This window comes from Portunus trituberculatus, chromosome 47 (genome assembly GCF_017591435.1).
Source record: "Portunus trituberculatus isolate SZX2019 chromosome 47, ASM1759143v1, whole genome shotgun sequence".
NCBI classification, from domain to species: domain Eukaryota; kingdom Metazoa; phylum Arthropoda; class Malacostraca; order Decapoda; family Portunidae; genus Portunus; species Portunus trituberculatus.
In genome coordinates this window covers 13,725,388-13,742,253 of record NC_059301.1, presented here as the reverse complement: position 1 = coordinate 13,742,253, position 16,866 = coordinate 13,725,388, and the positions used below count along the sequence as shown (strand labels likewise).

The 16,866-nt window shown below is 41.6% G+C and overlaps 2 protein-coding genes across 3 annotated transcripts in view; both read right to left on the bottom strand.

Moving 5' to 3' along the window:
* Nucleotides 1-4,902: 4,902 nt before the first annotated feature.
* On the bottom strand, nucleotides 4,903-13,366 carry LOC123498153 (NAD-dependent protein deacetylase sirtuin-3-like). The gene is made up of 9 exons (XM_045245323.1): nucleotides 13,282-13,366; nucleotides 10,978-11,143; nucleotides 10,544-10,725; nucleotides 9,648-9,770; nucleotides 8,427-8,581; nucleotides 7,569-7,685; nucleotides 6,423-6,630; nucleotides 5,917-6,045; nucleotides 4,903-5,033 (listed from the first exon to the last, which is right to left on the bottom strand). Exons 1-9 carry the CDS (start codon nucleotides 13,364-13,366, stop codon nucleotides 4,903-4,905), a joined length of 1,296 nt encoding a protein of 431 aa, XP_045101258.1.
* LOC123520726 (putative neural-cadherin 2) overlaps nucleotides 11,047-16,866 on the bottom strand; it is a 174,748-nt gene continuing 168,928 nt past the window's right edge. For both annotated transcript variants that reach the window (XM_045283278.1, XM_045283279.1), the window contains exon 27: nucleotides 11,047-11,171. The gene's annotated coding sequence lies outside the window, so the exon portion shown is untranslated. The remainder of the gene's footprint in view (nucleotides 11,172-16,866) is intronic.

Genomic DNA, 16,866 nt, shown 5'->3' with positions numbered 1-16,866 from the left:
CGTTATTTCTCCAAATCGGAAGCTACTGCGCCATTACTGAAGGGAACTATTTGATATACTGAACTATGGGAAATTTGCAGTGTTTCTCCTATTTACCTATGACAACTAAGGAAATATTGGAATTCCTAGCCGTTGTGAAGTTATGTAAGTGATAATAAGTATGTGAAAACTTGAATTGTTCGTACTGAGAACCACGAAATCTTACACAATTACCACGAGGAAAGTACTGAATTTTGAAATACTAGAGAGAGAGAGAGAGAGAGAGAGAGAGAGAGGAGGGGAGGGGAGATGGGGAGAGAGAGAGATGACTTGTCCCTTCACGCCTCGCTATTGCAGGAATAATCCTAGAAGAAAGATTTGCCTCACTCCAAAAACACCGCACGCACGTGTCGTAAAGTGCGCCTCAGAGGGGCAGTGAGGGGACCGGCAACCCCCGCCCTTGTATTTTTACGAGTACCGCCACAATGAAGCGGGTGGGAGGGGAATGGCGACCAGCCCTCATGAACACACGACTTCCTTAAATGGATATCTCAGCCTGGTATGCAAATAGGTTATTATGATCATTATTTTTACTCTTGCCATCCTCCTCTTTGCAAAGATATAACATAAGAACATTATACGAGCTGTGTTTCCTCCTATTATCCTCATAAATCTGTCTAATAGGGTTCTAAAATTTCCTAGTTTCTTAGCATTAACAACCTTATGTACAAAGATCAATGATGTATTTTTTAATTATGTACTAAATTGGTCGGGATTTTTCCACTCAAATTACAAAATAAAAATACCAGAAATTTCTTCGAAGAATGGCCTTGAAATTCATTATGTATGAACATATGGATAAAGAAAAACGTTGTGAATAAAGACGACCTATTCAACTTTCATATTGATGGTTTCTCCATTACACATCACTCCTTTCATCACAGGTCCCGTCATTCACTCACTTCACACTTGCACCCTCAGTCGGTTCTTGATTCTCATCTTCACCCCATAATTCACTCACTCACTCACTCACACAGCCGTTCTTTTAAACACAATCCTATTTTTCCACATCCTTACCCTGATCACCCTGGTGTACTCTTCCCTGCAGGAGAACTTCCTTGACTGAGCGGGGTAGCCTGCCCCACTGGGCACACGGTTACCCAGTGGGGGAGGTTGAATGGGGAGGATTAGGTGGGAGGGGGGATGGGGAGGGAATGCAGCCAGGAAGAGGAGGGATCGTTGCCTTTGGAGGCGGGGAGGGAGGGACAGCTCTGAGATGGTCAGGGCCAGGCCAGGAGGCTGCCCCGCGGGAGGGCAGGACGGAGGGGCGGCCAGGGCCAGGCCAGGAGGCTGCCTCGCGGGAAGGCAGGAGGAAGGGGTGGCCCGGGCCAGGCCAGGAGGTTGCGTTCATCTCGATTTTTTTCTATCCGATTTTTTTTTATATCTAGGTTTCATCCGATTTTAACTGTTTCTAGATATTTCTTCATATTTTTCATTTTTTTTTTTTTTTTATTGATTCCTTCCCTCCAATTTATCCATCAAGGATGACATGTCTCTATTTCAATCCTTTTATATTTGTCTCCATATGTGTTCCTCTTTTCATCTCTCCATGTGTATTTTCTTTCTATATTCTCTCTTGTCTTCCCAATCTATCTGTCTGTCTATCTCTGTCAGGACAGGACAAAACCGTGAGGAATGCCACTGTTAATAGATTTAGGAGAACAGGAGCTGTCTACCACAGCAGCAATAGAACTACTGAAGAGGAAACTTGAGATAAAGCTGTAGAGAGAAAGATAGAAGCCATAGGATGGTAGTTTTGAGATCAAAGCTTTGTGCCAAACCTTATCAAAAGCTTTTGATATGTCTAACACAACAGCAAAAGTTTCACTGAAATTTCTAAAAGAGGATGACCAAGACTCAGTAAGGAAAGCCAGAAGATCATTAATAGAGCAGTCCTGACGGAGACCATACTGGCGATCAGATCGAAGATTGTGAATTGACAGATGTTTGAGAATCTTTCTATTGAGGATTGATTAAAAACTATAGACAAGTAATTTTAAAGGCATAGAGTGGTAGTTTGAGGAATTAAAATGGTCATCCTTTTTAGGAATTGGCTGAATGTAGGCAAACTTCCAGTAAGAAGGAAATAAAGAAGTCGATGGAGTTGAAAGAGCTTGACCAGGCATGCTGTAATACGAAGACACAGATTCTGAGAACAATAGGAGGGACCCCATCAGGTCCATAAGCCTTCCGTAGGTTTAGGCCAGCGAGGGCATGGAAAACATCATTACGGAGAATTTCAATTATAGCGTGAAATAGTAAGAGGGAGGAGAAGAGGGAGGGACAAAATCAGAATAATCCCAGATGGAGTTATTAGCAAAAGGTCTGAGAAGAGAGTTCAGCATTAGAAAGAGATGGCAGTGGTGTCATCAGGATGAAATAAAAAAGGGAACAACGAAGAAGTAAAGTTATTGAAGATGTTTTTGGCCAGATACCAGAAGTCTGAGAGGAGTTGGAGTTTGAAAGATTTCTATATTTTCTATTTGTGACTGTTTGGCAAGTTGAAAAATAGACTTGGCATGATTCCAGACAGAAATATAAAGTGCATGAGATTCAAGTGATGGAAGGCTCAAGTCCTTTTTTGTGGACAACCTCCCTATCATGTACTGCACGAGAACAGGCTGTGGTAAACTTAGGTTTAAAAGGTTTAGGTTAAGAGAAAGAATGAGGAATATGTGTCTCCATGCCAGACACTAGCACCTCTGTTATGCGTTCAACACACTGAGATGGGTTTCTAACATCCAAACAGTAATAATTCCAGGGAAAATCAGCATAATACCTCCTCAGGTCCCCCAAATGGCAGATGCAAAATGCCTGAGTCACCTCTTCCTTGGGGGATCCTGAGGAGGGATTGGAAAAATAGGACAAAAGATATGAGATTGTGATTGGAGGAGCCCAACAGAAAAGATAAGCACAAGGATTAGAGGAAAGAAAGAAGTCAAGAACATTGGGCATGTCTCCAAGATGGTCAGGAGTACAAGTAGGATGTTGCACCAATTGTTCTAAGTTATGGAGGATAGCAAAGTTAAAAGCTACTTTACCAGGATGGTCAGTGAAGGGAGAGGAAACCCAAAGCTGGTGGTGAACATTGAAATCTCCAAGAATGGAGATCTCCACAAAAGGATAAAGGGACAGAATGTGCTCCACTTCAGAAGTTAAGTAGTCAAAGAATTTCTTATAGTCAGAGAGACAAAACAGATCAAATTAGTTAGAGAGTGACTATTGAGTCAAAGCCATATGGTGGAAGACTTGAAGATTCAAGAGTGTGGACACAAGAATAAGTCAAGTTATTGCACACAAAGATGCAACATTCAGCTTTGGAATGAAAATGAGGATAGAGAAAATAGGAAGGAACAGAGAAGGGGCTACTGTCAGTATCTTCAGAGAGCTGTGTTTCGGTGAGGAAAAGATAGTTTAGCAGAGGAGAGGTGGTGTTCTACAGATTGAAAATTAGATCCAAGACTGCAAATGTTGCAGAAGTTAATGAAGAAAAAGTTGAGAGGAGTGTCATATGAAAGGGGGAAGTAGGGAGGATGGGCGTTCAAGAGCGTGTATCAATGTAGGAAGATTAATAATTTGTAAACCTTATCTGCATTTCCTTTTACTTTATTTTATTTCTCTCTATGCATTATCTATTAATTTATTTGTATTTTTGATACATACAAGGCAGTTTGGAGGATTCATGTATGAGTTTCCATCCTGGGATTTTTTTCCGTCTTAAATTTACCTAAATGTTTTCAGTCTTTGATGTACACTTTAAAACACACACACACACAAGCTAAGTTAGGTTCTCATCTTGAATCTCTCTTAATATCCATATGTAAATTTTCACGTAATGCTATCCCCCCCATGGTGCGAACCATAAACAACCATAAACAGCTAAGTTAAGATTCTAATCTTAAGTTTCCCTCAATCCCCATATGTACATTTTCAGTATGTATATACTGCAATTACTAATAAACCGTATTATTATTATTATTATTACACCCACACACACTAGCATCAATAAATCACTTTAACATTAGCATCATTCACACGTATCTGAAATGCTTTGTTCTCTCACCAGGATTACATTCAAATGTGACAGGAATAATTGACGTGATTTTCATGGATGTTTTATTATTGAGAAAGAATTCTTGATAAATTATCACCAAGATCATGGAGACACCCTTAAAAATACCAATACTCTCCATCACAGCATGATAATTCAGTCTCTCTAGCTATATACCTGACCAGCAGTCAATCCCACATGTGTTGGCCCAGACAATGCACAACACATTCACACTCTTGGTCTTATTGAAAAGGGAATGTCTTTTGGCCCTCTGTACGAGTACTATAGCAACTCCTGTCCTGGCACAACACAGCACATCCACAACAAGGCCCAACAACTTTCTCTGATCTACTGCAGCCACTTCATAATGAGACTGTAATTCTTGAATCAATTTGTTCTCCCACCATCACTGCTTTCCAAGGGCTCCAGTTGAAAATACTTGTGTTTTTAGGAGTATTTTTATGGTTCTGGCAAGATTTTTTGTTTACTAAAAGGAGAAACTGTCTTGAAAACCCAGCCCGTTGTCTCTGTGGCCCTGGAAATTTGTTGTTGTGAAAGGGGAAGGTGTTTCTGAATACAGGCATATGTTCCCTACCCTATCTATACCTACTCCTACCCCAGGATCAAAGTAGATGCATGATACTTCCTATGTAGTGTCATGCACCAAAACTAATTAAAAGTAATCAATATGAATCATCAAGTTATCTAAGAATACAGACAAGGAATGTTTCTTGGAATTGAAGTTTGCCTGGGCTTTCTGGAAGTCAAGTTCTACTCTAATATAAAGTCTGTCTCTAAATTTGCTATGAAAACTACAATACTAAGAAAATACTATTCATTCCAAGTGCATCACTAGCTTTGGTCAATTTTATCTCTATACTGAACACAATCTTGTCCACAAACTCTTCTGCCTCACCACACTCCCTCATGTCTTGTGGCTCTCCTGTCGGTATGAATTTGTACTCTTCTTTATCCTTATTGCAAGTGTTTCTTACATGTAAAAGTAATACATAAACAAATAAAATGATGGTGATGCCTGCTTTAGACTCCATTTTCCTTAAGCTTGAGCTTCTCCAACACATAAGTTTTGGCATAAAATCATAAATACTGTATCATAGGAACCAGTTCTAAATCTCCCCTCAGACACACACATATATAAAAGAAATAAATAACTAAATAAAACAGTAAAGAAAAAAAAAAACACATGTATAAGATGATGGTAAAAATGTAATCTTGGGAAGAGAAATTAAAAGTAACAGTTTGACACTTGACACTTGCCTGGCATCACCCTTGAGAGGCAGATAGACCAGACAAGTTGCTTCTCTCTTATATTCATAATCATTTCCTTCCTAAAAAATACAAATAAAGAATGAATGGAAATAATAAAAATTACATGCTATTGCAGGAACAAAAGAAAGACATACCATTTAAGGGGGGACAAGAAAATATGTAAATATGTAAAAAGATATTTGATAAACACACACACAGAAGAAAGAAAACAAATAAAAAAAAAGAATTAGAAAAGAAATATTGATGCTGAAACAAAAGAGAGATTGACCATTTGAGGTAAATGAAGAAAATATGCAATTAAAAAAATATTTGATAAACACACAAAATAAAGAAAAGCAAGAATTAAATATTATTGCTGAAATAAAAGAAAGATTGGCCATTTGAAGGAACACAAGAAAATATGCAATTATAAAGGCATTTGATTAGCACAAAAAAATTAAGTAGAGTTTCTCTCATAGTAGCACAGATATTTGCAATGAACTGAAAATGATTATGGCATGAAGTAAACAGTATCCAAAGAAAGAATAATACAAGACTAAGCATGTTCCTCAAGCCTGCACACTGTAACTGGGCATCAAATCTGTCAATTCTGTTTAGTAGATTGGCAATCCCACACAGGACAGCCCAGATAAGGCACCACAGTCTCACACTCTTGGCTCCAATGACTACAGGTGGAGAGGGAAAGTCTGGCAGCAGAGGCTAAGAGTATTGTCACTGTGTTCCCTGCATGGTGTAAGAGGCAACTAACTGGAATGGAGCCAGGGAACAAGGAATCCCCATTCTCCATACCATGTCCTACTAGACAAGGGAAAGCACACAGATAATGAAGGTACTGTATTGAAACTCATCATTTATCAACAAGAAACATTGTATTACATAAAAAAAAATAATTATGCTTATTACCAAACTATTAAGAAAATATGTACAAACTTCAATTTACAAAATAGTAGCAGTAATGCCATTCATAACATTTTTATATATAAATACAAACAATTTATATCCTGAAATGAGCAAGTCTAAAAGGGAACTCATTCTTCATTACCATTCTGTAAAAAGTAATTATTCTCAAGGGCTCTAAGCTTCTCCTCCCAGCCAAGAGCCTTAGTCAGTTCCTCCACAGTGTGCACCAGGTCTCCCCCCAACACGGTGTCATTGTCTCGAGAACCAAAGCTTCCCACCGCGCTCAGGTTGATGAGAACTCTTGGTGTTTGGCGGGTCACCTCATCCGCTATCTTAGCAAAAGGGTACACCTGCAGGATTACAAGTAAGGCTGTCAACACCTCAAATATGTCTTCTTGAAAAGTGTATACTCATTGTACTGCACAATGCTACAAGTGAATCACAATTTACAAAGGAATTACACTCTTATTACAATTTGTAAAGTCCACATGGGCTGACCCAAACAAGGCACCACTCATTCATACACACACATCTCTCACACCCTTAGCCCCATCAGCCCCTGGCAAAGAGGGACAGTCTGGTGGACCACTGAGAAGCCTCAGCACACCACATCCAACTCATTATTACAAAAAATTCACAGTCAGTATTCAGGATAGGAAAGAAATAATACATTCAGGCTTGATAATGTTACATTAAAAAAAGTATGGAAGAAAATTGCTCCAAGACAAAGGAAGAAATAAATGGAATAGACTTGTTAATCAGTTTGCTTAATTTAGGCTTGATGGCTTTTGTAGCTTGTCTTAAGATTTCATGTACTTGAATGAGCACAAGCAGCACATACAGACAAGCTTAGGAAATCTGGAACTCCTTACCTGCATTTGTACTTTCCTTTTCTCTCATTCAAACAATATCAAGAGGAAATCTTCAATACTAACAATTTATCTTATAATTTAGATTATCCTTTTAACCTTTCTTTAACCTCTTCACTACCATGAAATGTTTTCATATTCATTCTTCTTACTATATCGTGATTTTATACAGCTTCAGAAAATTATGTGGAGATTAAAATTGTGAAAACAATGGCCATTAATCTTCTGATCTCCAGACCCTTCCTAATGTCAATAAAATTTGTCTAATCATAGGTACCCAAAACTCATGTAAAAATGTGTCTCAGTACTGAAGGGGTTAAGGACCAACACACAGTGAGCCATTTCTTCACTATTTCTAGAGCCGTAGTTCAGTGCCCCCCTCTTTCTTAGGTGGTGGTACAGTACATGCATACAGTCACCTCAAGGGATGTGCCCATCACCAGCAGAAGGTCAGTGAAGGGAACCTGCAGATGGTAGTCCCAAAACACTGAGGGAAGATTCTCACCAAAGAATACAATGTCTGGCTTCACTTTGCCCTGTGTGGAGGAACAAAAACAGTTTAGCTCATCCTTCATACTAAAACTCAATCCTTAATGCACAATATTACCTTGAAAACTTCTTTTATAGTTCAGTAACTTTATGCACCTTTGAATTTACAAGTGGTCAAAGTGGTGATATAAACTCCTACTAAACATCCACATATGGGTTTGGTTGAGCTAAGTTAGATTTCTCTCCATGTCATCTTTCATTACAAGATCAAACAAATGTGAGACAAACAAGAATAAAAAATACGTATGCTTAAAACATTCTATAACTACTAATCATCTGAATGCTAACAACTAGTGAAGGATTAAGAAATATAGAGTTTACATGTAATTAGAATGGTGAAAGTCTGGTGGTGAACACATGAATTAGAGGATGCTTCAGTTTCAATGTAATAATAACAACACATATGCATGGGAGAGGAAAAGAGACATCAGAATTATTTGTGAAAAGACACATTAGCAGTAGCAGGTTGGCTGGAGAAATTTAAAATTCCTAATACAAAATATATATGAAAAAATGCATACAAACACTGATACACCAAACCTGTCTAGCCCAAAAAGAGAGGGCAGGCAGAAAACTTTTACATCCACAATACTCTTAGAGCCCTGAGTCCTGATGGAGAAGAGAAATGACTCCTGTCCTGATTGTACAGGATCAACCACACACCTTGGATGGTTCATGACAAAAATCATTCTTCATTTATAATTCTTGGCTCAAAAGTAAGCAATTACCTTACACTTGGCCGCCTCACACAACACAGGCACGGCTCCCTCAACTATTGCTCTCTTCACCTGGTCAGCATCGTGCCGTCGGCCACACAGCGTGCAGGAAGCCGTGGCAAAGGAGCCGTGAGCTTCAACAAGTTTCTCCTCAGGTATTCCAGCCACTTGATGGAAAGAGAAAGGATACATTAGACTGAAGTAAAACCACAATTATGGAATCAGAGGCAGAGAATCTTTCACCTCCTTAAGTTTAGACTCCAGGCATTATCTGTATCTCATCAAACCTTCTTACCATCATAACACTTCCACTTTAGCACAGCACAATAGCTTCACCTCTAAAGTAAACACCCGGATCTGGATATAAAATGCACATTAAAAATAAACAATCTAAGCAATGGAAATTATATCCTATATGCAAAGTTGTGCATAATAAACAATCCATTGCTTCACAGTGCAGGATAAATGTCCAGCTCAGTTCAAATAAAGGGATTGATATAAAAAGGTGGCAACATTGACAAGCTCTCTGCACATTTGTCAATTGAAGTTTGGAAATTTAGTCAAACTTCTTCATACATTTCATATCAATGGTATGATTGAAGTATTAGTCATGTAAGCCTCAATTATCACAAATCAATATAGTTCTTACTGACTCTTACTAGAAGGATGATCTTCAAGTTTCTAAGAAGACCTAACTGCCACAAAGAACTGTGCAGTGTGTGCAGTGTTGACTGTAAAGATGACAACTCTATATCATGAAACAAACTGCCCCTGAACAATGGTGTATTTTATCCAGAACTTTACTTTTGACAACACACCAGCTGAGTACTTCATCATTCCTCACATAAAAAAAAAAAAGAAAAAGAAAACTCTTTTGCAAGCTACACTGATAAGAAACAAATAGGTGATCTCAAATAGTATTTCTACTGGCCAAATTTAGCATAACTTCATAAGGATTTATAAATAAATGTATGATATTCATCTAGCTACATACTTTCAGATCATGGATGCTAAAATCTAATGTTGGCAGCAGTGATTGCCACATGTAGGCCTGGCAGCTTCTTGCAGCCTTTCTGATATTTCTTACATTACGTTACCAATTGCATCAGTCCATACTAATTTTCATTAATATTCTGTAATTTGAGACCAGTTAACATGAATATGTAAGGAATTAAATATTCAACTAGAGACATGCTTAGCCTGCCTTCTTTTCAACTCAAAAGATTGACTCACATCTTTCCAGACCATCAATGTTCTGTGTGTAGACCATCTGCAGCTTGCCCTCCTCATGCAGCAGCCTCAGGAAGTGGTGAGCAGTGTTGGGCTTGTAGTTCACTCCTGGGCACAGGTCTTGAGCTGAAACAAAAGATAATTTCTGTCTCTCTATATATATATCTAGCAATTTTTGGTTCATTTTAGGAATAACACTGACACTATCCATCACAGAACAGTTGGTACAACTTGTTTAAAGATTATGAGACTTCAAAAACTGATCATATCAAGGTTAATATCAAAATACTATAATTGAAAAGAGATGCCAATTAAAGTTTTTTTTTTTTTTTTTTTATTTATACCATGTGGGCTTTTCACAGGAATTTATGGACTAAAGGGGATACTTTTTAGGGTACCTCCTATCTCAAAGCCCACCCGCTAGGAAACCGTTGCCCCGAGCGAGGAAGCCCAACCTACACTCAGACCGTGGACAGAATTCGAACCCGTGCCCTTGGAGACCCCTCGGATCCCAAAGCACGCATGGTTCCACTATACCACGGCGGCCCAAAAGTTGCAATGCAAATCATGATTAGTATCACTACCACACATAAAAGTGAGAAATAAGTAATGAAAATAGACTTTAAAAAGTTTCAGTTTAGTTTTCTTTGATTTTACAAAAGAAAACCCTACAAACTATGTTCAGAGTAAACTATTATAAATGAGTAAAAACATGATCACATGTAATACTATCAATGTATTTGTTGTTTCCTACAGACAGAGAGGACTCCAAGTGGTTCCTTATACTACTATCTCCTTTACCTGAAACTGGTCCTTATTGTCATGAATGTTTCTGAAGTGAAGTTGATGTGGACACAGACCACACATGGATGTAATTCAAATAGAATGAAAGCCAGCACATAATGTGTTCTTGGCCTCTGACAAGTTTACTCTGTTAGGCAACACAGCTTCACCCATCTGTTGCTCACCCAAAGTAAAGAAAGGCCGAGGGTCCATCATGAAGTAGTGGATGTCAAAGATTGCCTCATGGTATGGCAGGTCATACTTCTGCAGGTTGTCATACAGGCCAGTCCCTGGAGACCTGCACAACACAAACTACAATCAGTAAAATTAGTTAACAATGAATAAAATACAAAAATCCTGGAACATAAATTGAATGCAATATTAATAGTATAATTCTATGTTAACAGCATGAGAAATAGTATATACCACATACCATGATACAAATAGTAGCTGTACATTTAACATCAATAATAATGATAATAATAATAATAATAATAATAATAATAATAATAATAATAATAATAATAATAATAATAATTTTTCAACTCACCTAAAGTCAGGAATCCCAGAGGGTGTGCTCATGCCTGCCCCAACCATCACCAGGATGCTGTTTGCCTGCTGCTTGATATAAGAGGCCACATTCTCAATGTCTTGCAATGGTGGTTTGTTGCTTCCCAAGGATGACGACCTCCTGCTGTGTTGGTCGCCTCTCTGCGCTGCACACCATCCCGAACACCTGACAAACTGCACACTGGTCTGTTAGTCCTCTCCCTGCTGTGACCTCCCTTTCAACTCAATAACATGGTGTGGTGTAAGTATAGACTACAGTTTTCAAAGGTGCCACCAATGGAATATCAGAAATGCCTAAAAAATAAGCTGTTATTTCTCTCAGATTCTTTTCTATTTTCCTTTTTGTGAATGACATTGAGAGTTTTCTTATGGTATTCCACCAAGCAAGAAGCAAATGTTCAGACAGTTAAATTGTCTCTCACACATACACACACACACACACACACCTGAACCTGTTGTTCCTACAGGGCAGTGGGAACGGAATAGCCTCCATCTCTTGAAAGAGAAGGTTGCACATTTAGGGGATCAGCAATATGAGTTGCTTCAGCGGCTGAGAAAGTACTCTTCAGTGTTTAGCAGTGTCCCGAGCAGGACACAGTTAAAAACACACGATATTAATGTTGGGGACGAAAAGCCTGTCAAGTGGCCCCCATACCGAGTGAGCTCTCCGTCCTCGATGCCGTGTGGGACGTAGGGTTGCAGCGTTGCCTCAACCCCATGACCCTATAGTCCCCCTTTCTCTTACCCAGCTAGAGCCTGCAGAGCTCATTCGTAGGCAGCAGGAGGACCCGGCGTTGGCCTCCTTCTTTGCTCGAGTGGGTGAGGGAAGTGAGGAGTTTGTCTTGCATCAAGGGGTGTTGTGTCGTAGATGGCAGGAGAGTGACGGTGGTGAGTTATTGCAAGTAGTTGTGCCGCAGAAGCTGCGTGAGGCACTTGTGCTGTTGGCACATGAGGGGCCCATGGCAGGACACCTGGGCATCCGAAAGACCGTCGCTCGCCTGCGTCGCAATTTTTGGTGGCCCAGCATGTCTGGAGAAGTAGCCACGATTCTTAAGTGCTGCCACACTTGTCAAGTGGTGGGCAAGCCTAATCAGACACCCCCCTGTGGCGCCACTCCACCCTATCCCTGCTGTTGATCCTCCCTTCACGAGGGTTTTGATTGATATAGTAGGTCCTCTGCCTACTACCAGGGCTGGTCACAAGTATTTGTTGACCATAATGGATGTTACCACGCGGTATCCTGAAGCAATTCCCCTGAGAAGCACTCACTCTAAGGTGGTGCTGAAGGCTTTGTTAACCTTCTTTACACACTTTGGATTGCCAGCAGAGCTGCAGTCCGATCAGGGGACCAACTTTACTTCAAAGTTGTTTAAGGATACGATGACTGCGTGGGGGATCAAGCATATTGTGTCCAGTGCTTATCATCCACAGTCTCAGGGAGCCCTGGGAGACATCATCAAACTCTCAAAACCATGCTCAAGAGTTTCTGCATGGAGAGAGAGAAGGATTGGGACGAGGGTGTCCCCTTTGTCTTATTTGCGGTGAGAGAAGCGCCCACTGAGTCCTTGGGTTTCTCACCCAATCAGCTAGTGTTTGGACACCGAGTGCGTGGACCGCTCGACGTAGTTCGGGAGGCTTGGTGTCAGCCGTCGCCTGAGCGCCCTGTCTCACTGCTTAAGAGCATTATGAGCAGTCGAGAAAGACTAGCCAAGGCATTAGAGGTGGCGCAGGCCCACCTGTGTAAGGCCCAGCAGAGTATGAAGGGGTATTATGACCGAAGGGCCGAGTATCGGAGTTTTGCCCTGGAGATGAAGTGCTCGTGCTGTTACCACTTCAGGGCCAGCCGCTTGCTGCCCGCTATAGTGGCCCCTATATTATAGAGAAGAAGGTAGGTGACCTCGACTACCTGGTGGTCACTCCTGACCGGCGCAAGAGGGCTCAGCTGTGTCACGTTAACATGCTGAAGCCCTATTTTCGTTCTACTAGCCAGAAGGGCTCTTTTAGTTCTGCCGTGCAAGAGGCATCTTCAGTTTTATTTTTCTGCCGGGAGGGAGAGGCTCCAGAAGTTATTGGGCCTGAACCTGTTGTTCCTACAGGGCAGTGGGAACGGAATAGCCTCCATCTCTTGAAAGAGAAGGTTGAACATTTAGGGGATCAGCAATATGAGTTGCTTGAGCGGCTGAGAAAGTACTCTTCAGTGTTTAGCAGTGTCCCGGGCAGGACACAGTTAAAAACACACGATATTAATGTTGGGGACGAAAAGCCTGTCAAGTGGCCCCCATACAGAGTGAGCCCAGGAGTACAATGTCATAGTAAGATAAATAAGAGGAGCAGACAACGTTGTAGCTGATTGTCTGTGCCGGGGCCATTCCCTTTAATCAGTTCCATGCCTTTTTTTTTTTTTATTTTGCAAATGTTTTTTTATTTCCAAAATTTTTTCTTTTAAGGGAGGGCGTGTGAGGGCCAGCGCATTATTTCCCCTTTATTTAATTATATTATATGTATATATATATATATATATATATATATATATATATATATATATATATATATATATATTAGGGTGACACTTATTTTAGTGTAAAAATTTTTTTTTAGAATTTCTACTGGGACAGGCGGCCGAATTGTGAGGTTTCGACCAAAAATGACGTGCATTAAATATTTTTTAAAAATATTGATATTTTCAGTATCTCGTTTTGTCGCTAGGCTAGGTGGCGCCCCTGAGCAGCTGTCCTGACGTTGGGCATGGAGCCTTGTACCAGGGAGCCACATAGGTGGAGACGCTGAACTCTACGAACCGCTTGATCCTTGAAAGCTCCGCTCGTGTTAGCTGGAATTTATCTTGGTCACGGAACAAGAACACCTTCACCGCATAAATGATTTTTGCCATCCATCGTGAGCGATGTAGAGCACCAGGGCGGGTGATACGGATGCCTCGCTTCGGCTGGCCACCAAGGACGATGATTGAAAGTTCAAGTAACTCACGGTAATCGTCTCGTGGGTGCTGCCCGTCGAGGAGGCGCTGAAACTCCACCAACAGATCATCACGTCGCTCACGGAGGTTTTGTGACATTTTGTCCATCTCCATTGCCTTCGGTGTCGTCCTGTCCAAGTATTCCCACTTTCCTTTGAACCTTTTGAAAAGTTGAATTTCAGGACCACTAGAGGGTCCAAAGCAAGTGAAGAACGCCTTCTCACAGATTAATTCGTAAATGTGGTGGCGACAGGCAAGGTGGAGGACATCACGCCCTAGTCGTTGCTCTACAATGGAACATGCCCTGCTGCCAAACCAGTGTTAGAAGCGGTGGTGTCAAAGGAGAGAGCAACCACCCGATTCTCAACTCCCCAATCTTCGAGTGTTGTTATAATGGCGTGAGCAGCGGCCTGTCCAGTTCCATTGAGGAGACTAGGCACGGCGAGCTTTTCCACTCCGTCTCCGGAAACCAGTACTGGAAGACGGTCGACGGCTGGGCCTCCATCCGCTGTGGGGATGATCTTACCATCCCAATGAACAGTGGCGGAACGGACGGCTTGAAGGATTTCTTGATCTCCGCAGCCGCTACAGCGGAATTTTCGCCGATCCCGTCGGAAGGACTCACGATTTATCACGAGTTGGTTGGGATCGTGTCCGAGGCTTCGAGCAGCAGCACTGACGAGGTGAACTGCGTCACGGTCGGAAGTCAAGGTCCGATCCAATGCGGCAGACAAGTGACTGTCCAGTATCTTCTTCGACGATCACGGACGCTTAGACGGGGGCATCTGGGACGCAGATGGACCAGCGCCTTCATCAAATGGTCGTTTTGGGAGCACGTTGAACTTGAGCTCGATGAAAGTTCGGCCGTTTCATCCACCTTCTCTTGCTCTTGAAGAGCCTTTGTCACACAGCGTTGCTCCTCTTTTCGTTTCTTGCGTCGAGACTCTTGCTTTGCCAGGGACATGTCCCTTGAAATCATCGACCCTCGCCTTCCTTCCTCCCTCTGAGCCTTCAAAAACTCCCGATCTTCTTCCAGCGTGATCATCGACATCGCATTTGCGTGAGCAATGTCGAAAAAGATTTTCGGCGAGTTGACGAACTTTCGCTCATTCGCCTTTTGGGTCGCTGTTGCTCTGTTCTTGTTCTTTTTCAGTGCCACCCATTTCTCATACAAACGGATGATATTTTCTCTTGCTCGCTGCGGCTTCTGCATAGGAATTGAGCGCTTCCAGAATTCTTCCACCACTGCCATAGTATCCACTGCTGCATCGTTCTTGGTCTTTCTCTGTTGCAGATGGTGATATAGGAACACCTGCAGCACCTGCTTCTTTGACGGCAGCTTAGTTCCAGTGATGGAGTGCTCCAACGAGCCAAGTAAATAAACCTCGGTCTTAGATCTTGTAGATGCCATTGCCACGGTGAAAAGAAAACAGTAGGCTAAGGCAGTGGAGCGCACGCTGTGCAACAACCGCCCCGCAGTGATGCGTGTAGCTGACTGAACAACAGCTGCACAGCAGGGCACACTTGTCACTCAACACTGCCCCAAAACATACAAGAATTGAGCGTGTACCGTCGCGACTTACTACGCGTTTTATACGAGTTATTATGTTCGTGCCAGGTTTGATGTTTGAATTAACAATTATTATAGAAGGTATATTATACAATATGCAATATTATCTGGAATACTATCATATTTGAATCTTGCATTAGATTCTCTCAACATCACACACTTTGAACGATATTTGCAAAAATAAGGATTTTGACACAATTATTCCAAACTTTGACCTCCTTGAGCGACCTCTTGATATTAATATTTTAAAAAAATATTTTACACACGTTGCTTCTGGTCGGAACCTCACAATTTGGCCGCCCGTCCCAGTAGAAAATCGAAAATTCGAATTTAAGTGTCATCCTAATATATATATATATATATATATATATATATATATATATATATATATATATATATATATATTGTGAAGGCCAGCGCATTATTTCCTCTTTATTTAATTATATTATATGTATAGCCTCTGGCCCAAGCGCGGGCTGTTGCTGTTCTGTGCCAAACTCCTCTCTTTGTTTCCACCATTTTGTGTGCCTGCGAGCTTCACATTAGTAACCAGCCAGTCTTCAGCGGAGGTAGACACGTGCGCTCTTGGTTTCTGGCACAGGGTGGAGACACTTGTTGCTGGGCTGTTCTTGTTACTCGCTAGTCATTGGTCTGGGAGTTGTGCCCTCCTGTTGAGTAGCTGGCTTGCTACTGGGTAGACCGTAGCTGTGTAGGACAACGGGCTTGTTGTCCTGAGGAAAGTGTAGCCGGTTGGGGCTGCATTTCCTGTTGTGCGTTCGTCCACTCGGGTGTGGCGACGCGGAGGGACGCGTTATTGTTTCATCCCGTTGTTGCTGTTGGTGACTGTGGTCACCAGTGTGTTTTGTTGGGTGGCTGTGTGCCCCCACCATCTTTTGTATAGTTTCAGTAGTAAACTGTATTGTAGTGGTAGTAGCCACGCACACTATTGAATGCTGAGAGGCTTCATGTCGGCCAGTAGTGCGTAGTGTCGTCCGCCAGACGTGTCTGCGGCGAGTATATAGTGGGTGTCACCCGTAGATGGTGTCTGGGCTTGTGTGTACATCACCGGATGTGCTGTACACCTCATATATTGCAGTAGTAGTAGGCCAGGGATGTCAGTCTAACAGGTGTTAGTAAGCAATTGTTGTAGTAGAATAGTATAGTTATATAATATACCGCGCGCGTTGTTCCGGTCTGTGGACAAGGCGGGTGTAGAGGCATTAATACTTCATAGAGAAGTGGGTGGAATTGTCCTTGTGGGCGGTTTCTCTAGGGGGTATTAAGGCCTCGCCCTGTTACACATAACATCTACCATTTATAAATTC

What these genes read in the sequence shown, in the direction of transcription:
- LOC123498153 (XM_045245323.1), bottom strand. Translation starts at nt 13,366, where the DNA reads ATGGCCCCGGCACAGACAATCAGCTACAACGTTGTCTGCTCCTCTTAT. An exon ending in TGATGGGCACATCCCTTGAG is followed by an intron (nt 6,631 to 7,568) that starts GTGACTGTATGC and finishes GTAATCCTGCAG; the next exon opens with GTGTACCCTTTTGCTAAGAT. An exon ending in TAATTACTTTTTACAGAATG is followed by an intron (nt 6,046 to 6,422) that starts GTAATGAAGAAT and finishes CTCCACCTGTAG; the next exon opens with TCATTGGAGCCAAGAGTGTG.